At 37.8% G+C, this 22197-nt stretch overlaps 3 protein-coding genes across 3 annotated transcripts; 2 read left to right on the forward strand and 1 right to left on the reverse strand.

Annotated features, from left to right (window-relative positions):
* The first annotated feature begins 19 nt into the window (after positions 1–19).
* Positions 20–9187, forward strand: znf451 (zinc finger protein 451). Its single transcript, XM_028006593.1, has 13 exons — positions 20–151; positions 639–702; positions 1047–1130; positions 1200–1313; positions 2494–2605; positions 2721–2871; positions 2960–3086; positions 3166–3325; positions 3477–3624; positions 4081–5588; positions 5661–5732; positions 6044–6121; positions 7967–9187. The coding sequence occupies exons 2-13, from the start codon at positions 643–645 to the stop codon at positions 8005–8007; spliced, it is 2655 nt and encodes an 884-aa protein (XP_027862394.1). The 5' UTR covers positions 20–151; positions 639–642; the 3' UTR covers positions 8008–9187.
* A 253-nt stretch (positions 9188–9440) lies between these two features.
* bag2 (BCL2 associated athanogene 2) lies at positions 9441–12738 on the forward strand. Its single transcript, XM_028006596.1, has 3 exons — positions 9441–9758; positions 10013–10122; positions 11482–12738. Exons 1-3 carry the CDS (start codon positions 9637–9639, stop codon positions 11874–11876), a joined length of 627 nt encoding a protein of 208 aa, XP_027862397.1. The 5' UTR covers positions 9441–9636; the 3' UTR covers positions 11877–12738.
* A 77-nt stretch (positions 12739–12815) lies between these two features.
* On the reverse strand, positions 12816–21040 carry rab23 (RAB23, member RAS oncogene family). Its single transcript, XM_028006595.1, has 7 exons — positions 20647–21040; positions 16837–17052; positions 16598–16683; positions 15425–15581; positions 15227–15309; positions 15052–15144; positions 12816–14962 (listed from the first exon to the last, which is right to left on the reverse strand). Exons 2-7 carry the CDS (start codon positions 16989–16991, stop codon positions 14829–14831), a joined length of 708 nt encoding a protein of 235 aa, XP_027862396.1. The 5' UTR covers positions 16992–17052; positions 20647–21040; the 3' UTR covers positions 12816–14828.
* Between the last annotated feature and the right edge of the window lie 1157 nt (positions 21041–22197).

A 22197-nucleotide genomic window follows, 5' to 3' on the forward strand; every position in this document is an offset into this window, starting at 1 on the left:
ACTCCGCCTGTCCGGCACACACCGCTATAAGAAAGAAGCGCACAAGCTTGTCATGACGTAGCAGACTGGTTTAGCTGCGGTCAAGTTGATTTGGAGTCTTGCAGGAGCTAGTCGCCACCCTGCACACGGAGAAACCAGTAGGAGAAATTTGGTAAACGAGCTATTCAGTTTGATCTATATGTTGAAAAAAGAGTCACGCTTTTATGATTGTGGAGTAGTTTAGCGAAATCAAGACATTGCTATGGTTGCACTTCTCAAGTAGCTAGCATTACTAGCTACTTGTAAGGCTAGTAAGGCTTACAAATGTCCCACCGTTTGGGATATTTGTTCAAGATTGTCCAACCTTTAAAATTGTTAAGCAAGTGGTAAGCATTTATACAGTTTGCATGTTGTGGTAGTCCACCTAACAGACAATATAAAATGTGTTTAAAATACGGATTTGATCGAATAAATGCAAAGTGGAGCATTTTATATTCGATTCAGGTAAGTACTTGAACATGGCATTTTGTCGCGCTAGCTCATGTCTGCCCCTGTTAGGTGTGTAGGTTATATTTCAACAACACTGGTTTTAAATGTTGAGCATAGATTGAATTATGCTCTAATTCTGCCAGCCAACTTTGTTGTTGTTTTTTTCCAAGTTAAATGTCTTCACCAACCCCATTAGACGATGACAACGAGCTGGAAGAAGTAGAGTTTGTATCGGTGGGTCACGTTTACGTTGCGTTTTACGTTTTTATTAGCTTTTAGAGTGCTGCAGTTTGAAATGATGACAAAATTAATTTATTGAAGTTGTCATTTGTCTGTCATTTAGCATTAATTGCAAGCTTTGTTAAGCCATTGCACTGTTATCAGAAAATCACATCAGTTCTACATTCTTTCATTTATGATTGTAGGATTTTATTTAATTAATCTTATGAATTAATCTTTATTTTAATATTACTTAGTCAAATTATGTGTATTAAATGTAATAAAGCACAATAAGCTCCAGCATAGATCTTTAGTGTAGTCGTGTTTTTCTGTGATGATAAGCTATGTTCTTCCTTCAGGAGGGCCCTTTTAGACCAGTACTGGAATGCATTGACCTGCTGAGTGACAGTGAGGATGAAGGGTGCTCGTCACTGGCTGGCATGGTGGGTGACAAAATAGGTAATCTGTAATACGAACTTCTAAAAGTGTGATATTTTTCTTTAAATTTCTAGCTTGAAGACAAAATCAACAGACACAAAGCTCATATAGCGTCTACACTTGACAGACTGGCACATAAGGTGGCCCAGGAGAAAAAAGAGAGAGCGGATAAATGTAAAGCATTTAAGGTAAGACCTGAAAGAACAAAGTTCAATGTTTTTTCTGCCTTTCTAATGCATGTAGATGCAAATAATCACATTCTATACTGTATTTTAAACAGAAAATATAAAGATTTACACTGTAAATATTGTACATCGCAAAGGAATTCGTGCACCTTAAATATGATGCCTTGCAGTGTAATATTACTACTTGGAATCTTTAAATTCATACCCACCCCAAGTCATAACCCTTCATTAAATTCTTTAATAGCCGTAGGTACTTTGGGGTGTGTTTCTAGCTTTCTGTTTCATATCTGGAGTCTTAAATCTCTGTTCAGTTGTCTTTACAGATTGGATGAATCTGTAAACACCAATTTCCTATTTTTTCCGCTTTTGATCTAAACCAGGGGTCTCAAACTCCAGTCCTCGAGGGCCGCAGTCCTGCAACTTTTAGATGTTCCTCTGCTGCACCACACCTGAACAGAATAATTAGGTCATTAAGGCTCTGGAAAACTGATCTACACAAGGGGGAGGTCATTAAGTCATTTCATTCCAGTGTTTTGTACCTGTGGCACATCTAAAAACTGCAGGACTGCGGCCCTCGAGGACTGGAGTTTGAGACCCCTGATCTAAACCATTTCATTGCAGCCACCAGCGTATTTCCTGTTGGTGGTAGCATGTTCAGGATGTTGTGCAGTGTTACTTTTCTGTTACACATAGCTTTTGCATGTAATCTTAAAAAGTGTCGTTTTTGATATGTGTATGATTTTTGCCAAGTCACACCATATTATGTTGCTTAGTTATGAAGAGTCAAATGAATAACGGAAACCAAATGTTCACAATGACCTCTTTCTGCCTTTCTTGAGGATTTATCTTGAATTAAAAAATTAACATTTGGACAATGCTTGAAATAACAATAATGATATTTTTACTACAATCGTTTTTTTCTGTTTATCAAAGAACAAAATGAAAGTAAGTATCCATTATAATTTTTCACCTGTTTTTTTATTGGATACGACAAAGAAAGTTATAACAGTGCCCTCCAGTGGCCAACGCCTAGAATAAACAACTATAAATAAGCAATGCTGCGTGTATTCTGATCTGCACAATCAGTACTTGTCATTTAAACCACTGGCATTATGTTTCTTTCTTGGTTTTCGCAACTTTGTGCTTATTGTCCTATCTTTGTTGCTTTTCCTTTTTATTTTAGGAAAAACAAATCTTACAAAAAGCTCATGGGCAGCAAGAGTTGGCTGGTTCTTCAGCAAATGGTGTAAGCATGGAAGCAAAGCGCTGTGTGGACATGTGGTTAAAGATGCCAGGTAAATCTATATTCCAAACAAATCTGGAATTGTTTGGAATACAAATTGCTTTACTCTTTTGATCTCTGCGTGTTGTTAAATATAAATAATCATTATGCTTTTTGTGTCTATTTAGGCCCCAAGCCTGGAGTGATCAGTGCCGGTTCAGGAAGCAGACGCGCTCATGCCGCTTTCCCTAGAAGCAGTTCAGCTGGTCACACTTGCCCAGTAATTGATTGCGGTCGTGTTTACGAGAACATTTCCCTCCTTGATGGCCACTTGAAGCGGTAATGTCGCCTCTCTGTACGCTGCAGGATTATTTGTGTAGGTTTTGCCACGTACATAAAGGGGTCATTTTGTGCAAATGTTTTGCAGGTTTGATCACTCTCCATGTGACCCAACAATTCATCTCAGAGGAAGTCCATCCGAGTTCTTCGCCTGCGTTGCCTGCTGTTTGTGCTTTCAGACAGAGGAAGAATGGAAGAAACACGCTGAATCCAAGGTTGGTGTGTTTTCAGTGAAATCACTGACGGTGGATATTCAGTTGACAAATTTAAACTTGATTTGCTTTTCATTATTAGATTTCCTCGTCTAGCACTGACAGTCACAACTTGGATCAAACTTATCAGCGGATCGTTTGCTTTGCCTGTCCCGCTTGCTTCCTCCTCTTTAACTTACGAGACGAGTGTCTTCAGCACATGTCAGACAAAAACCACTTCACTGAGTCTCTCGTTATGACCAGTAAGGTTTATTGATTTAATTAACAAATGATGTAGCAGCACATATTCTTATTGATAAATTTGTGTTGGCCTTTGTATACATGCTTTCTTTAAACTTAAAAGCAATTGGATGATCAAGTTTTCATTGAACTTCTTTCACTTTCTTTTTAAAGAAAGAAAAGGAACAGCGCAGCCAGTTCCGGTTCCACATCCTGTGAAGGATCGTCTCATTGCTTTGTGTAAGGATGTAGCATTCAAGGTCCGCTGCTCCTTATGTCACCAAGTGCTGATTTCCCATCAGACAGCTCAAGCTCACTTCAAGTAGGTTTTCTCGTGACTTTATTAATTCTACATGTGCAATTCCTTGCAAAAGTATTCCTTGAATTTTCTTTAGCCATTTTTTCCAAACAAATAAATAATAATGGTGCAAGAAATAAAAAATAAATAAATAAAAATGGTTCTTTAATTAAACTATTAAACAAAGTTGGCATTTATAGACTCAATAAGCTCTCTCTTTTCAATGACTCATGCTGCTTTTGTGGCTTCCAACAAATGTTACTTAGGAGAGATGAGGACAAAAATGGCTCGGTACATTTTGAATGTTGATGATCTTTGGGTTTTTCAAGTAATTCCCAATAAAATACAACATAGTTTGTGGCTATAATGCATTAACAGAAAAATTTGAGGTTTCTGGCTGTCTTTGCAAGGCACTGTTTGCACTGATGTTTTCAGTAGCTGTTATTTATTTAGCTGTTACTCTTCATGTTTCTCTTCTAGTGTGCACTGCAGGCAAGGCTGCGCTGTGGCCAAGTCTGACAAAACCATAGTGGACATTATGAAACAGCTTCAAGTCCGAGGCCAGTGCATTCCCTGCTCTAAAATCTTTCTCAACCAGGCTGAAATCGAAAGACATAAAGAGTCGAAGCTACACGAAGTTGAGGTCAATCAAACAATGGCGAAAGCACTCCTTCAGTACAGTCGCTTTGTTGAAATGCAACAAAGTCAAAGTAAAGCAGAGAACCATCAGAAAAGAATATCATCTGGCCTTGAGGTTGAGTTTCAAAAAATAAACAAGGAATGGAGTGACCGCCATGGATTTCCAGCCAAACGACAAAGACTGAGCCGAGGCTTGAACGACAGCAGCAGCAGGACCTTGGTGGCGGCTTGGTTTTGTGAATGCGGCCTGCAGTTTTCTGAGAAGGGCAATGCTAGTAAGCATCTCCTGGCTGCAAACCAGATTTTCCACCAGTGTGGCGTTTGTGGCAAACACATGGGGGAGTCTTCAATCGCCCGCCTACATATGAGCCGTTTCCATGGGGGAGCGCACCTCTCCAACTTCCTGTTCTTCTGCCGCAAGTGCAAAGTGGAAATGCCCCGGCACAAAGATATCTTGCTGCATGTGTCCGAAGTCCACAGTGGACACACCTACCTCACAGAGAAAGAGGTTCCCTATGACCTCAGCTCAGACCTCGATGCCAAACCTTCCACTAGCATCAAAATATCATTGCCCTCGCCTTCTGCTTCCAAATTGCAGCAGGACGCGGTGGAGACGCCTTCTTCGACAGCGGGCCACACTTGGATGTGTAGGATGTGTGAAGACGTCTTTGACTCGGAAGCAGCTGTGTTGAAACACTGCAGCGATTTGAGTAGTCACAGCTTCCAAAGATTCATCTGTGGACACTGTCCGCAGAAGTTCTTCAAAGAATCCACAGTGCGGCGACACTGCATGAATGAGCACGGCGGGCAGATAAAGAGTTTCCACTTCTGTGGCCTGTGCGACAGCATGCAGTTTGATACTGAGGACGAATTCATGGATCATTACAGGAAACTTCACAGTAAGGACTACTACTGCATGGACGAGCCTGAAGTTGTTCAGCCTCCTGCTGCTGAGGAAACCAGTCAGAATGCATGTCCTTGTATGGATGGAGAAGGGTTCATAGAGGAAAAGAAAGCTACTTATACCCGGTGCATGAGAAATCTCGCTGCAGAAGGAAAATGTCTGTACAAATGTGCACCCTGCTGCGTATCTGTTCCTTCTTTTGCACAGATGAAGACTCATATCCTCACAAAACATGCGGCCCTGAACCTGGATAAAACCTTTGACGTAGTGTGCCAAGAGTGCCAGGAGAGCTTCAGCAGTGTGCCGAAGTTTCATAAACATCATCATTCGATGCACTGTACACTGGAACCATGCCTTAGCTCCCAGGAGTGCATGAGGGATTCAAAACCAGACTCCAAAACTGTAAAAATAATCAATGCTGTGGAGATCAATTCAGGAAGTGACGGTAAATCAATTAGTTTCTTGTTTGTTCACATTTTTTGTACCGCATTTCAATCTTGGTTTGTGCTTTATACAGAGATTGAAGATGAAACATTGGTGAAGATTTTAAGCACCAATGAAGTCAGTGATGAAACAGAAGGGCATGAAGGTAAACAAGCTACTGGTCATTACACTTACTGTAAGAAAAAATATTTTTACTACCAAAAATATGTGTCAGACATATGTAAAGTATGTTTTCATTTTTCTCAGCCAGGCCATTCTGATTTTGTTTGGATGCTGCAAAATGCCAGTTGAAATTACAGATTGATTTATCTGCAAACTTAATGCTCTGTGTTAAAGCCCTTTTGATATCCAGGAAGTGAAAATAGCATTTGACATGCTCTGTATGTATCAGATTCCTGGTAATTGGTTAAAATTTTTAGAATCAATCAGTTGCATTTTTTTCTGTTTTTATTCCAGAGCAAATAGATGAAGAAATGTGTCATGCGTTGTCTTTGAGCGCAGAAGAAGCAAGAGAGGCTGCAAGAGAGTCTGCTGGTATGTATTCATACTAAACTATTACTAAACCTGTTAGTCTTAAGACTAACATTTCCTATTTTCTAATAGGAAATGTGATGAGTATTTTCCTATTTAGAAGGATCTGTTATAACAGCTAGAAACAGTTTTTCATTCAGTTCCTGGGTGTGTGTACTATAACTCGCTTTGTTTCTGTTATTGATGGTGAACTTTTATGCTGCAATTACCTGAAGAGTATTTATTTGTAAATTCATGTGTCTTCGGTATATTATTCATGGTTACCTACATCAGAAGTGCCAGATTGTTACCATCTTGGTTTGTCCAGAACTTGTTGCACAATTTGATATGCTTGGTATGCCCAATAAACCAAAGCCTAAACACAGATATTTTCCTATGGAGAGTTCCATCCTTTACAATCAGAAGAAACAGTTGGGAGTTCATTGATTTAAAGGTCCAAATCCAGGAAAGAGGAAACATTTTATTTGAGGTTTATGTTTTCCTAAGCATCCTGATATTTTATACAAATCCACCTAAAATTAAACAATTACCTTCTTTGTTTCTGAAGAATTACTTGAAAGTCATCTCTGCACACTTGGTCAATTCAAGTCATATGCAGTCATATTCCAGTTGAATCCTAGAATAACAGTAAAGACAAGTACAGTTTATTAATGGCTTTTGGTGAAAATGTTCCCCATCTAAGCCACACAGCCAGTTGTGTGGAGTCATTGACTCTTTTATGTGTCAGACATATGTTACTCTTTTTACATCCACTAGTTCAGTTTGTGGAAACCTGTGTTATTGGGACACAGCATACTGCACTATTTTGTAGTATGCTTGTTCCTAAGGGGGAAAAAAACAAAGGCTAGTCGGAGCTTTTCCACTGACCTGAATCCCATAAAAAACCTATTTGACTCTTTGGGGAAAGTCAGTCCTCACTGCTCTAGTATGGATTTAACTGAAAGCTCTTTCAACAGCCATTACAGAAAACCAGACTGATTTTTATGCCTGGGTTTTTGTCAAATAGTTCTTCCTGTTATGTAATTTGCAGAAGCTATCCATAAGCATGCTGTATCTGTTCTTTTGTCTTTTAAAATGTTTTTTAAACTTTGATGAAGAATATTATTCTGGATACCTGCTGCTCTGTCTGTCCATTGTTAGAGTAAAGGAGTTTTACTTCAACATGGTGTGAAATGATGTTGACGTGTTTAAATTTGTGTTACATGGATGGAACCATTTTTATAAGAATATAAACCTATAAAACACCTCAAGACTTTCTCTTTTTATTCTCAAATCATCTTTTACTACAATATGTAAACAATGCATAGACTTTTTTTTTTTTCAAAATTCTTAATGTTTACTGCATTATTTACATGTCTTATATTTTCCATGTTGATGTAATTGTCAGATCAGTTGGTAGCCTTAGTACTCTGACCATTGACACAGTCCTGCTTTGGTTATACTAATTAACTTCATAAATCCTGCTGCTTCATTCTTTCTGCATTTTCTAATGACACAAAAAATGTCCAATAAGCATGTAAAGGACTGAAAGTAACGGAGAGACATTTTTTCCTTCTTGCTAGCTGAGCACAAATCAAATATTATGTCACTGTAAAGTCTGAAGATTGGAGCTGTTCATTGCACAAAACATCAGTTCTAGTTTTTTGCATTGCACTTTATCAGAAATGGAGCATTTTCAGAATTAATTGGTCTAAGTATGTCTACATTAAAACCAATGCCATTCGATCTGATGCTAGTCATACTAAGACTATACTCAAAAGTAATCAAATGTGCAAAGTTTAAAAAAAGAATAAGGTGATTTTCTTTTTTTCTGTAAATCCTCATCTTGTCTTTAATTTTTTTGTACAGATTTGGAGGAAGCTCTACAACGAAGTCTTCTGGAATTCTAAGAACTTGGAACTTCTGTGAAATCGTCTGTTGTTGAAAATCTCAGTTTTCCACTCATTGTTGTCTGATTTAATAAATAAATGTATCTTGTCATCATCTTTCTTCTGTTTTGGCAACACAAGTCACGCTGCCCCTTCTGCAACTGGGCTGATTGCATGTTTTATGGTTTTAGTGGGAGCTGGTTGCGTTCTGCCAAGAGTTCTGTGGAATCTCAAACACTTTGGTGTGTTGACACATGTGCTATAGTTGGCATTGGTGACACTGCAAGATTCCTCAGTTGGCCTTGTGACCACATTCTTGACTATTTCTACATCTGATGTCTTAGGTTTCCTTAAAGACGAGAAAAAGTGTCTTAATTTTTTTCTGATAAGGCATAAGTAAAATTAAGTTTATTGGTTAATGTGAAAAGGAAAGTATGATAATGCAATTTGGGGCACAAATTTAACCGTACCATAGAATAACATATATATATATATAATTTTAATTTGTTGTCTCTATACTCTTAGACAAATGAATATTCAATCACACAAAAGGAAAAAACTGATAGCGGTTCAGGAGGTACAGCCTGTGTGTTTATGCTCATGTTATTTGACACTGGATCTTTGCATGTAGAATTAGGCAGGTAACGGTTGTACAACATCAAAGTTTGAGTTTTTAAATGATTAAGTGAAAACCTACAAAGGCATTTACACTCATTTTTTCCATATTTGTTTATGTTGCAGTCACAAACTAATGTGTTTTATCAGATTTTTATTTGATTGACAAGAACACAAACTTAATTTGGTTCTTTAGTTCTTAATTGCAGACCTACAAAGACATGACTGTCTGTCTGGAGCCAGGAGACTTGTAATAAATTTAGGTTAGCTGCATGCCAAACTTCTCTGATTTTTATGTGTAAAAAGAATAAGTAAGAATTCTGGGTCTGTCACATAACAATGAATTTAAGACAATATAGGGAAAGGTTTTGGATAAACTACTTTTGCTGAATTATGAATTCCTTTATCAAAGCTAAAAAAAAACAGTCATTTAGAGCAGGCTGTCTTTGATTAATACTGTATCTGAATATCATTAAGTGTAGACTGTCACTGTTTTCTTAGTTTGTCACAACATTGTGTTTCATTTTCCCCCTAATCATGTAAAAACTTTTTGCTGTACAAATAAAATTGCCTTTCTTTTTGCAAAGCTAACAGATACTGTAGGATTCTGTGAAGAATTATCAAAATATTTTACTACAGCCATTTAAAAGTTTGTAATAAAAGTTGAAGACTTTGTTCCTCGCTCAGTTTCATAACATCCAAGTACAACGAACACTTAAAGGCTCCCTTTACAAAACAAATGTAAATATCCTAAAGCAGATTGTATTTGTGGACCAGGTGACCGTTCCCTTGGCCCCTCTGGGGGTCCACGGCCCACACATTTAGGAACCGCAGCTCTGGTCTTCTCGGGAAGCTTCGACAAGCGAGTGAAGGAAGTTGCGCCCATGTTTGGAAATGTTCCCCCGAGGCGCCGCTTCAGCCCGAAGAATAACGATTAGCTGGAGAACAGCGAGTGCTGGACGCACATCACATTAGCGCTCCCGGACGGAAGATTTTAATACAGCACAGCGGACAATTATCATCATCAATATTATCATGGCACAGGCAAAAATACACGCAAAAATGAACGAATCTGCCTGCAGCAAATTCAGCAGGACGCTGTCTATGGCAGATCGCTCCGGGCGACTCCTGGAAAGTTTGGATCAGCTGGAAATGAGGTACAGTGGAGTAAAACAGGCCAGACCATGTGCGCTACGTCAGCTCGGTCCGATGTTCCGTTTGTGTACCGTAATGTCTGACCACCTAAATCTCTACGGTTACAGTTTTACTTTATAATCACGATCCCAAATATAAGAGAATAACGTTTGAACCATGTCGAGTAGGAACCCAAGAAGAGCTCTTTCACTGTAAATTGTTGTGGTTTAATTTGCTTGACATTGGCACCAATGCGCTTGTTTGTGCCTTTTATCAGGGTGGAGGCTTTACGCGACGCCGCATCAGCCATGGAGCAGGAAAGGGAGAGCATCCTGGAAATGATTCAGTCCGTGCAGAACAGTCAGGAAATGCGAAACATCTGTCCGGGTGAGGCTGCTAATTCTTGCAACTTACATAAGGGCAAAAAGTAATGCCACACAACATAAATATCCGAGAGCGGAACTGGGCTTGCGCTTTGAAATCTGGTGCTTTTCAGTTGCTTTGTTCTTTCTGTAACATTGTGATCCAATGAGGTTATTCATGCACGGGTGATCGTGACGATGAGCAAGCTATAGATGAACACGAAGCAACTAGTCCTCCACCCACAGTGACTTTACACTAAGCCTCGACTGTTTTACATCCAGATAATTTCGTCACCATTTAAAGATACAAGAGCGTCTCAATTAGAATCTCAGCAAGTAGTTTAGAGATTTCAATGAATGAAAGACGAACTCGTGGTTCTCACTGGCTTATATTTAATGAAACGCAAAACTCTATTCCTCAGAAATATAGAATATCACACAGTCAAGATTCAGAATATAGAAATGTCCATGTGCCGCACAGTATCTGCACTCAGTGCTTAAACAGGGTGCATTTTATATGACTTACTGTATTAATGAGGTGTGACAAGTGACCCTCTGAAGGCCCAGTTTGCTTCAATAGTGTCCTTCATCTCAACAGCATTTTTCAGGGCTGGTGTTCCTCTTATTCCTCTTGACAGTTCTCTATGGGATTTAGGTCAGGCCAATTTGGTGTCCAATAAAGCACAATGATAACAGGGCCATTAAAGCAGGAATTGACACTTTTTGCAAGGAGGCTCTGCAGGTACTCGCTGGAAAATGAAATCAGCATGTCTGTTAAGCTTGTCGGCAGAGAGAAGCAGGAAGTGCTCCACAATGTTGCCCTAGATGTCTTTGTGACTTTGGACTTGATGAAACGCAGCGAACCAACAGCAGTTGACATGGCTCCCGAAATCATAATAGTGGAAACTTCACACTGTAACTTAGCCTGGATTCTGTGCCTCTCAGATTCGTCCTCCAGACTGTGGAGACTCTCATCACAAGACGCAGAAGAATTTAACATTAGCTGGTTTAAGTGTACTATATAAGTACATTTGATCAAAGTATGACAGATTCTGATATGTTCAAGTCGCCTTTGGTTTGTGAGGGGTTCAGCCATCCAATTTTAACTCCAGTGACCAAGTCATGACAGGACACGTACTGCAATGAATGGCTTGCGTAGATGAGGAAGGATGGTACAAATGTCTTCATATTCTTGATTCAATTTTCTCCAATTGAATTCTGTGCATATTATCCATTTGTAAAATGAGAAAATGTCAGATTTTGTTGTCTCTACGACCAAGTATCAAGTAATATTTGACAAAAGTCAAATTTTAAAATATATTTAACTGTTGGTTTAGCGGTTTTAAAATGCTTGATGTTTTTAATGATTCCTTATATTTTCAAGGTGAGAGAGAAGAGTTGAATTTAACTGCAAACCGTCTGATGGGCCGAACCCTGTCTGTGGAGATCTCTATTGGCACAATCAGGAACCTCCAGCAGGAGGAGGCGCTGCAGAAGGCCACGTCTATAATAGATGAAATAGTGAAAAAGTTACTGAGTGACATGGAAGGTGCTCGGCAGCAGCTGCTGGCTCTGCACGCGGCCTGCGTGACCGAAGCACCGCCTGTCCCCATTGACCAGAAGTTTCAGGCTATAGTGATCAGCTGCGCTCTGGAGGACCAGAAGAAGATCAAGACAAGGCTGGAGACTCTGGTGAGGAACACTGAAAACGCTGAGAAGAACATCAAGATTATGGATCACCAAAAACTCGAGGACACAAAAGCCAATGGAGGTCACTAAGGCTCCTAAGCAACATCTAAAACTCGTGTTGAATTCCACTAACCTCACACAAAATTGATGAAAACCTTTATGTGTTTACTTAATTTCAGGAGTTATGCTGCAGCAAAGCAAATCTTTGTGGGAAAAGTACAGTGATTCATTGCCTTGCAAATGTAGCCACACCCCTGAACTTCCTGTTACTGTATTACCTCATACAGCAGTGTATTTCATTGGGAGTCTTGTGATAGATTAACACATAGTAAGATTCTTTTATTTCAAACAAAACATTTGAAAAAACATGTATCAATTTGCTTCCACTTCACAATTATGCACCACTTTGATCGGTTTCATTAAAATACATTAAAGTTATTAGTTCTTCTGAAACAGAATACTATATAATATTGAGTTTGGGAGGAATAAATACATGTGCAAGGCACTGAATCAAACCCTAAAGACAGAAGAAATGCAGTTACCTATATAGTATTGTTTATACTAACTGTATGCATGTTCATCAAGTCAGGAGTTGTTTACCAAATGATATTTGATCATGCAACAATGTGAGAATAATTGAAAACTATATTCCCACAGTAAGATGCTCATTAAAATTGGATAAATTATGTGTAGAATCCAAATGCCAAAAGCAAGCTTGATAAATTATGAAAATATTATTCTAAAACTGGATTATTCCAGTTGACAATCATTCAATAGAGTGTCTTTTACTCTAATTTTTAAACCTCAGCTTTAGGTAGAGAAGGATTATGGATATGCTATGCACTACCTCCTTGTGTGAAGGCAGCAAGTCACATATGCTGTGCATTTTAATTGATGTTTTCATAAAGCAGTTTTTAATGAAAACAACCCAATAAAAACATTACAAAAACAATAGTAATCTGAATTAATATTCTTCTGTTTTAAAGAATGGGGTGAAGAAGAAGAGAAAAAAACCCACCAACACATGAATGAAAATAAAAAACTTTTTAGTTGTCAATTTTCCAACAAACACTTTCCAAAAACATAACACCTGGTGGCACGTCTGAGTGCCATACCTTACCCTCCAACACACTGGTACATGTCAGTTTGTTTAAATGTGTCAATTTGGTTTACAAAGGTCGATGTGAGAGAAAAGCAGAATACAAGTAAAGCAGAGATATTATTCCACCTGAGTAACAATACATATGAATAGTAATTATTAACGTTTTGTTTTAAGACTTAATTTCATCCAAATGATAAAGTGCACAAAAATTATTCAGTCATGATGTTACTGATAAAGTAAACAATGTCCAAACAGAAAAACAACAACAACAACAACCACCTGAGTATTGGTGGTTAAAAAAACAGTTTAAAGAGTATTATTTTTCTTTACAGGTTTACTGTGTAGGCAGTTTCACACAAGTGGTAAGAGATGGGATTAAAATGCTTACTAGTTGTTAATGTAAACATTGTTGAACATTCACCAATGTGAAAGAAGGCTTGCATGCATTTTATATATATATATAAAGTACACTTCAAATGGAGCCAATGTGGAAAATTAAAAAAAAACTTGAATCTTTCAGGACATTTTCAGTACCATGAAGTGACTATGGAAAACATTTAAGCACCTTTTTGTATTTTCAGAATTCATCATAAAGATGAGGATTAAATACGTGAGAGAATTTTATTGTAAAAACTAAAAACAAAACATGCATACATTGGTATTATCATAAGACGTACAGATGTAGTTGCATGTAGAATGCAAATGTTTGCTTAGATCCTGGTTATAATACCAGATATACCACATCATCATATAATTTTTTGTGCTTGATGAACAGGTTTGCAAAAGAGGGAAAAAAAACAAACTGAAAGGCTTGATACAAAAAAAGGCATACACATAGCCTTAGGTCAATATCCTCATGTTCTTTTACTTTCAGGCAAAGACAAGAACATAATATCCTGCCCTAATGGCCGGCTTGTGACACTTTGAGAGCCATGGTTTTACATTCTGTTATAGACTTACTGCCACAGATGTCACTAAGCAGTGGGCTTTTAATCTTGTAGGCTTATGCCTGAATATCTGTAATGTTAGAATTAAAATTATTTCCTCTTGAATCTTTAGTGTCACCAATACTTAGTATTTACAGCTAAATAAATTCAATTATTTAAAAAAAGATGTAAAAGGTAAATCCCTGCAATGAAAATATACTGTAGTGTCTCTAATTGTAATTTATATCATAGGTCTCAAAGAGTTGAGCATCATTAATTTATCATCTAAATAAATGTTACATTTACTACAAGTGTACATTAAAGAAATAATTTTGTGTAATTCTTGATTCACAATTGTTAACTCAGAAGAGCATATTCTAAAAAATTGAGGTTCCATCCATATCACTGAAATGTGATCTTCAACAAAGACTCATTAAGAGCAAATTTGGCACATAGTAATCACTCAACACTGTTGTGCTTAATACAAAAATACAATTTACCTCTGGATCTGTCAGGGATAAACAGTAATAGTTTGAACCATATTCTGTTAATTGCTAGAAAAATATGGTACAAAATAATCTGTGTATCTTTTACAATACATGCAAATATATTGCACAGCATTCATGTTAAACCCCGCAATGAGTAGCTGTAAAAAGAAATTCACATTCTGGAAGAAATGTTTCCAGAGTCCGAGTGCAACTTTTGCTTCTACACATCTGGACAAATTTCTATACGTCAAGACGTTTTGAGGGGAAAAATCCACTAACAATCAAATATATAATTTATTAGGGACACAAAAGAAAACTGCAGCTGTTGCCATTATTTAAGGCAATCACAATGGGAGGAGCAACAGGTGCGCAAAAGTTGCAAAATCAATGATGAACTGAAAAGGGTGTTATATTGACATTCCCAGTCTTTGTGGGCTTACCAACAGGTAATACAACAATAACTGATGTCATCTTAAACAGAAATGTAAGTCGCTGAAATTAAAAGCTAAATTATTGGAAATGTTTTCTAGAACAGACTGCAGCCTCCAAAAGGGTTCTTACTCTTCTTGGTCCTCTGTTTATTGGGTCGTAAAGTGATGACTTCTCTGCCATTGCTGGAGCTCTGGTTGGTTACATTACTACTAGTGGTATTGAAAACACCTTTGGAAAAAAAACAAAAAAAACTATTAATAACATACCCAAAGCAATGAAACGTAACTAAAATGTAGCATTTAAAAAAAGATGTGTACCTATTTTATTGCTCGTAGAGTGGATCACCTCTGTTTCCTCTGCTGTTTGCTGTTTGAGTCTCTGGAGATATTTCTCAGCCAAGTACTTGAAAACTGAAAGGATTAATTTAGTACATATTATTAATAGTGCATCTTCATTTGTATCTAACCAGGAGGGAGCATTGTCATTACCTACCCTCATTGACATTCAGATCCTCTTTCACAGATGCACGATAAAATCTCAGTTTAAGTCTTTTAGCCAAAGCTTCCGCCTCTTCACTGCAAATGAATGAAAAAAACATCTTGATATCTCTCTAGTTACTTTCTACTTATTACCTTTTGTCTTACACATTCAACTATAAACACATTCAGTTCCACTGAATGGAGGACTTACTTTTTTATTACAGTTTCTTCCAGGAGATCGATTTTATTTTGCACCAGGACTGTGGGAATATTTCCAACCTCCGCCTCCACCTTCTCCCTCCAGTTGTCGATGGCCTGGTACGACTCGCGGTCTGTTGTAGAGAAGACTAGCACACAGGCATGGGCACCTGCAACACAACAACATACTCAATCGGCTTTTAAGTTGTTGACGCCCTTAAAACATATACACCCAATGTCTGATTATTTTAAAAATCTAGGATGTGGCTTAAAGTTGCAGTTCAGATATGTTGGTTCCATAAGTGAGGTGACAGAACCATAAAAACCAAAACAACTGAGCAAAATGTAAAAATGCACATGTATACTCAAATTTATTCAGGCGCCTTGAAATAAAATGTGATGGAACCATTGAGAAGTAATGGTTAGTAACTAAAGTCTACCTCAAACCTTTATAAATGCAACTGTCCTATGAAAGTCTCAGAGGTTTGTGAGAGAACATTAGTGAACAAACAGCATCATGAAGGCATCAGGTGCTGCAGGAAGAAAGTTGTTGACGGGGTCAGGTTAAAAACAACATTTGAATGTCACAAAGTTCTGTTCAATCATGTGAAAGTGGAAGGAGTATGACAACTTTAAACCTAACAAGACATGGAGGTCTGCTTGAAGTGACAACGCTGTGTGTGATAGAAAATGAACACTGCACATCACCATGAACAAATAGCAGATAAAGGACATAGAATCTGGTCAGAGCTGATAGGTAAATGGACAGACCTAAATACAGTGTGACCCTGTGTTTGCCGTTGATCACTTCTGATTCTTCTCCATTTTTGCCTAGCTATGAGTGTTGCTACCTTGATCTTTTTCACCTCCTCTTTTCACCGTCTGATTCTAATAATAGCTACACTAGCACTCAACCCTCGCTGCACAGGTAAGTCTGTTATCTCAGAGGTGATTCAGCAGCAGAAACAAATAGTTGAGCCTATGGCATCTTCCGTTGAAAGTGTCAAGTTTTCTAATACATATACATGCCTCATTTGTTAGGTATTTATTTGCAAAAATTGTGGAAAAGCTTAATCTTTCCACATTACAGTTATGTGGTACTTCGTGTTGTTTTATCAAACTGTGAAAATATTCAAGGAGTAATAAAACTTCTGCATAAAACTGTAATACAGCAGGGTGATCTTACCTCTGTAGTAAGCCTTGGTAATGGCGTCAAACTCTTCCTGCCCAGCGGTGTCCCACAGCATTAGTCGAACCTCCTCACCATTTACTCTACAGAGGAACGTAATGAAAAGGGAACATCATGTAACTTTCAATTCAACACAGTGATATGTATTCACAGAAATTTATTAAATGATTTCAGACTCTCACTGTGTGACTTTAAATGTAAATCATAGAAGAACACCAGGGACAAAGAATGCTTACATAATCTGTCTTTCTAGAAAGTCCACCCCGATTGTCTTTTTGTAGTCCTTTGTGAAAATGCCTTTGCAGTAACGCTGGATCATGCTGGACTTGCCAACGGCTCCATTGCCGACCACGACCACTTTGATGGCCACCTCCATGTCCTCTTCCAACATGGTGGCTGCTTTGCTTAGTTGCACTCAGTGGTTTCAATGATATGACGCAAACATGCACCAACTGAAAGTGTAAAAAAACAACAACAACAAAAATAAATAAACAAAACAAGTTCAATTTTTTTGAACATACAGGTTCTATGACAGGACATTGGAAATAATTTTGCGGTAGTGCTGTTGGTAGCCTTAGGGGTAGGGTCTTTCTGCAATTAGTTTTTAATGTTAATACTCTGGCTTCTTCCAACAGTCCAAAAACATAACTGTTCCATTAATTGGTCTCTCTAAATTGTCCTTAGAATGTGTGAGTATGTGGTTGTTTGTCCTATGTGTCTCTGATTTGGCCTGAGATGGACCAGCAACCTATTCAGGATGCACCCCACCTCTGACCCAATGATCGCTGAAAATGGGACAAGCAGGTATAAAAAATCCGTGTTTGTAAAATACAGTTTGCAAACTATGAGTGACATGTTCTTTAAGCCGCTGACTGCAAACCAGAGCAGATAGCCTGACTAATTAACAGTTATCAACTTACTATGCTTACAGCATAAAAGCAAAATGTCGAAAAAAAGGATATTTTTCTGCCTTACATATGTTTACTTATCAAATGAAGACTTAGCAGATGTTTATTCTATATTTTTGCTTGATGTATGACAGTCCAAGTAACCATAATGAGCAAAATTTGAATATTTCAGCAGCAGTATAATTACTTGTTGTTTTTTTAATGTTATACTTAAATATTTTTCTATTTTTTTGTCCAAAACACCATAATGTTGAGACACTGCTAGAACCTCATACCAGTAAATGCATTGTTACTCAGTAATTGGATTGTTACATCCTGGTACAAACCCAGTAGATGGTCAGCAATCGAGTTTGAATTTAAATTTGTAATTCACATTTGAAAAAGACACATGAGGTGAGAGGAAATATGGTCCAGTTAGATTATGAGAAAAAGTCAGCCTATTACTACACTCGCTAGCAGAATGACAGACTAAAAGCTCAAATTTAAAGCTTCTACAAAACCAAGACGCATTTATTTTTATCCTGCTTTCTGCTCTTCTGGAAAGAAGTGTAAAATATAAAGTTGTCTGTTAATGATTTTTTTAACAAAGAAAAAACAATCTGTTTTATAACAGATAATAACAAAGTATATGGAGCCCTGCTGAAGAAAATGTAGGCTTTTAACACATGACATGAGCAGTCAAGTACAGCCTATGCATAAGGAATAAGACAATATTTACAGACAAATATCTGAGAGAATAAGTTGTACTTGTGGTAAAACCATATATTATCCAAGATAAAAAATTTTATTAAAAAATTAATGGCAATCAGAAATCTGCAGTGTCTAAATTCTTGGAAAGGATTTCTAATTATCGGTAGCTAAAATGGCATGTTGACATAATTGGGGGGGGGGGGGGGGGGGGGGGGGGGGGGGAACAGAGCAGAAAACAGTGGCCCTGACCAAACTGGAGATTTTGTCAACGTTTATACTCCTGACCTCTGTGTGGAAGGGATAACATTAGGCTATCAAGAAATATATTTACAAAAAATATATATATTGTTCTAACTAATTTCATATTCCCACACTACAGAAAGAAGCTGATCATTTGTTAATCAAAATTTTAAATATTGATAAGTTTCTAAATCTTATTGCTGAGAAAGACAATGGCACACAAGTTATTTGCATCTTATTTCCATTTGAATTTTAACAGGAGGTAAAACATTTGATAGGTAAATATAAAATAGTATACAATAAAGTATACAATAAAGAATCTTAAGATTTCTGAAATAAATAAAAAACACATTAACATATAAGCAGTATTTAAAAACTACTTTATCTATACTTATAAAAGCCAACAGCAGTGGCTTTTCATGGCCTCTCATTACCTGCATCTGATGAATTCAGCAACAACATAATCACTCACTCAGTAAACAGCTTAGACCTGTAATTCCATCCATCCATCCATTTTCTGTTCACCCTTGTCCCTAATGGGGTCGGGAGGGTTGCTGGTGCCCATCTCCAGCTACGTTCCGGGCGGGAGGCGGGGTTCACCCTGGACAGGTCGCCAGTCTGTCGCAGGGCAACACAGAGACATACAGGACAAACAACCATGCACACACACACTCACACCTAGGGAGAATTTAGAGAAACCAATTGACCTGACAGTCATGTTTTTGGACTGTGGGAGGAAGCCGGAGTACCCGGAGAGAACCCACGCATGCACAGGGAGAACATGCAAACTCCATGCAGAAAGACCCCGGCCGGGAATCGAACCCAGGACCTTCTTGCTGCAAGGCAACAGTGCTACCAACTGCGCCACTGTGCAGCCCACAGACCTGTAATTCCCTATATAAAATACTAAAATAAATGTTGTAAATTCTACAGGGAATTCATCTAAAGCAGCCATCAGCATGTTTATTTTTCCATTAGTGATAAAAAGTGCAGGCTCTACATGGCAACACTGTCCCCCCCACGTATATGTGTGCAGCGACAAGAGTGCAATGCTAAACAACATATTGTTGCAAAGCTGCTCTCAGTGGACACTGGCAGCCTGCTGAGTGACGAAGCCGTCCAACAGCCTCAGTGAGTTTGGTTCAGTAGGGAAAATGATTATTCATCAGCTATAATTAAGCTGCATGATGCATCACAACATGCAGCCAAAACATAGTTAAAAATAAAGCAGGCTAATCTGATGGAGTCAGTAATTTTTTTATTTTCACAATCTAACCCGGATATTTGCAATCTCATATCTTAGTGTAATGTTGTTTGGACATTAGCTTAACTTACAAGCATTATTTAAAACTTTAATAACTTCAAGTTATGAAATATGTCTTATACAAACTGTGTGGCAAGTAATGTCTACCTTTAGCAGTCAGGCATAACGTTTTGACCACTGACAGGAGATGTAAATAATGTCTTCATCTTGACCTCAGTTAGTTGGTGGCATATAGCAGCAAGTCAATATTGTCATCAAAGTTGATGAGTCGGAATCGATAAAAGCACAGACAATGGATGAATGTATTGAAGTGCGTTTTTCCCCTCCAAACATAATCTACACTAAAGTGAACTCAAAATGTGAACGAATCAATCAATATATCTGATAAAGAGTTCACTCGCAAGAATACTAAAAGTTCAACCGAGTAACAGATGAAAGTGGCCGCCCCAGCAGGGAGGGTATACGTTTTCTTTTAATCATTGTGTACAGCGAAGTGGGTTTACTTTTCAAGCATAAAAGATATACACAGAAACAATAGCAGACACTTCATTTAAATTATACATGCGAAAGACAATACACCTCTCTGCAACGAGGAATGACATCTTCACAGATTCACCGTTACTTTTCCAGGCCTTAAGGCGACTGAAAGACAATCCTTCAATGCAGTAAAAATTTTTTTCCCCCAATTCAGTGATATGAAACTATACTCCTTCTCTCAGGTTTCTGCAAATATGACTATAGATGCTGTGTTTGAACCTCAGGGCGTCTTAAATTTGAGTAATTCGTTACTGTTTCTTTCTTACTCCTTTTCTGGTCAAGGCAGGACCTGTTGCTTACAGGGAGGTGCAGAAAAACCGAGTAACTGCTTCTCAAAGCTAACTGACGCAGCCGCGTCAAGTCTGGATGAATGGAAAACGAGAAACTATAAGTGGGTTATTTCCTACCTGTGAGATTCAGTTATAACGTCTCCACCAGCATTAGGTCAGCTAACCGGCCAGCTAACCCACAATGACATATCCACGTCCCCGATCTGTTCCTCTTCGCAGCCAGTGGAGACGCCAGACTACGGTGCTAAGGTTACCTTGCCTAGGTTAGCCACTTTTCGGAGAAAAACCTCTGGGCGTTAACGATTTCTGTCTGACAAGAAAACAAAGCAAAATATTTCGCCTGTTATAGGGGCGAATAAAAAAATTATTTAGCATCTAAAGCTGAGTGAATTCTCACTGCATTAACTGTGTGTAAAAACATTCCTATCTTTGGTAAGCTAAAAGGTCCAGCTTGCTACGCTGGTGCTGAGAAGCTAGCGGGGGCTCGCGAATGCTTGTTGCTAAGCAGCGGCGCCAAAGAGTGCAGAAGGCATAAGAGGAAAGGAGGAATATGCGCATTGGGACTGTTTGTAGTAACAAACTCATGACAGTTTGAAATATTTTGAAGAAGATGTCCCAATATTAATTAAATTTTGTGAGTGTGAGTGGGAATAAAAATAGCAATAGGTATTTTGTTCCATATATCACTGTAGGAGTGTGACAGGCAAACCTTTTATGGATGCAAACTCGACTAAAAACCCACCTGTTTGGAATTGTATTTGAAACGTAATCAATTACAAATTTATTGATTTTTTGATTGTTGATTCTATGTTGCATTGTGTTTCTGTGTTTGATATGATGTAAAGCACTTTGAAATGCCTTGCTGCTGACGTGTGCTATTCAAATAAAATTTGATTTGATTTGATTTTTGATTTAATTAGCATATACTAATATATGTCATTGTACAAGCTTGTTTATTTGTTCAAACATAATGAATGTAGGACTATTGCCATGGCTAGCTGTACTTAGTAAAAAGACAAAAACGAGGACGCATTCTTTTTTCAGAGTTGGCCACTGGTGGGTGCGACTGAAGAACACAAAAGAAGCAGAATCATTCACATAATTCAAGATTTTTATTATGCCGTGATCCGTTGGAAATTATTCGGCAAATAAAACAAATTGCAATAGAACAACATAAGAAGAAAATTTACTTTTCTCATTGTGGGCAAGCAATCTCCAGTTAACAGAGACAGACAGAGAGATATATAGACAGATAGATAGAAAATGCATTTGTTGCTAGACCTAACTATTTAATTCAAGTGTAAATAAACAGGCTTTCTAACAGTGGAATAAATAGTTTTAATATTAGAGACATGCAAAAGTGCACGATATATATATAATTAGTATATCAAGTTTGTGTAATATGTTTCTTTACTTGTAATAGCATTTTACCGTGGAAACTTATTTATTTATTTATTTATCTGTTTGTTTGTTTTTAGTGCGATTATTGAGTGGCCTATGCTCCCACCTGGCCTTATAACACTATTTTCTGTGCTAATTAAAAGGACAGCAAAGGTTACATGTGACCATGTTTTTCGTTAACCTAGACAGAAGTTTAAACAAAATCTTTTACGAAAAAAAAGTGTTTGATATTTTTCGAGTATGTAACAGAACTTTGTCACTTTTCAT

This window comes from Xiphophorus couchianus, chromosome 22 (assembly GCF_001444195.1).
Source record: "Xiphophorus couchianus chromosome 22, X_couchianus-1.0, whole genome shotgun sequence".
Taxonomy (NCBI): Eukaryota; Metazoa; Chordata; class Actinopteri; order Cyprinodontiformes; family Poeciliidae; genus Xiphophorus; species Xiphophorus couchianus.

Excerpts from the sequence above, each read along its gene's own strand:
- znf451 (XM_028006593.1), top strand. The coding sequence starts at position 643 with ATGTCTTCACCAACCCCATTAGACGATGACAACGAGCTGGAAGAAGTA. Across the intron at positions 2,606-2,720 it reads CATGTGGTTAAAGATGCCAG|GCCCCAAGCCTGGAGTGATC; the intron begins GTAAATCTATAT and ends GTGTCTATTTAG. Across the intron at positions 3,625-4,080 it reads ACAGCTCAAGCTCACTTCAA|TGTGCACTGCAGGCAAGGCT; the intron begins GTAGGTTTTCTC and ends TTTCTCTTCTAG.
- bag2 (XM_028006596.1), top strand. The coding sequence starts at position 9,637 with ATGGCACAGGCAAAAATACACGCAAAAATGAACGAATCTGCCTGCAGC. Across the intron at positions 9,759-10,012 it reads TTGGATCAGCTGGAAATGAG|GGTGGAGGCTTTACGCGACG; the intron begins GTACAGTGGAGT and ends GCCTTTTATCAG. Across the intron at positions 10,123-11,481 it reads AATGCGAAACATCTGTCCGG|GTGAGAGAGAAGAGTTGAAT; the intron begins GTGAGGCTGCTA and ends TATATTTTCAAG.
- rab23 (XM_028006595.1), bottom strand. The coding sequence starts at position 16,991 with ATGTTGGAAGAGGACATGGAGGTGGCCATCAAAGTGGTCGTGGTCGGC. Across the intron at positions 16,684-16,836 it reads TTTCTAGAAAGACAGATTAT|AGTAAATGGTGAGGAGGTTC; the intron begins GTAAGCATTCTT and ends GTTCCTCTGTAG. Across the intron at positions 15,145-15,226 it reads GGATCTGAATGTCAATGAGG|TTTTCAAGTACTTGGCTGAG; the intron begins GTAGGTAATGAC and ends TAATCCTTTCAG.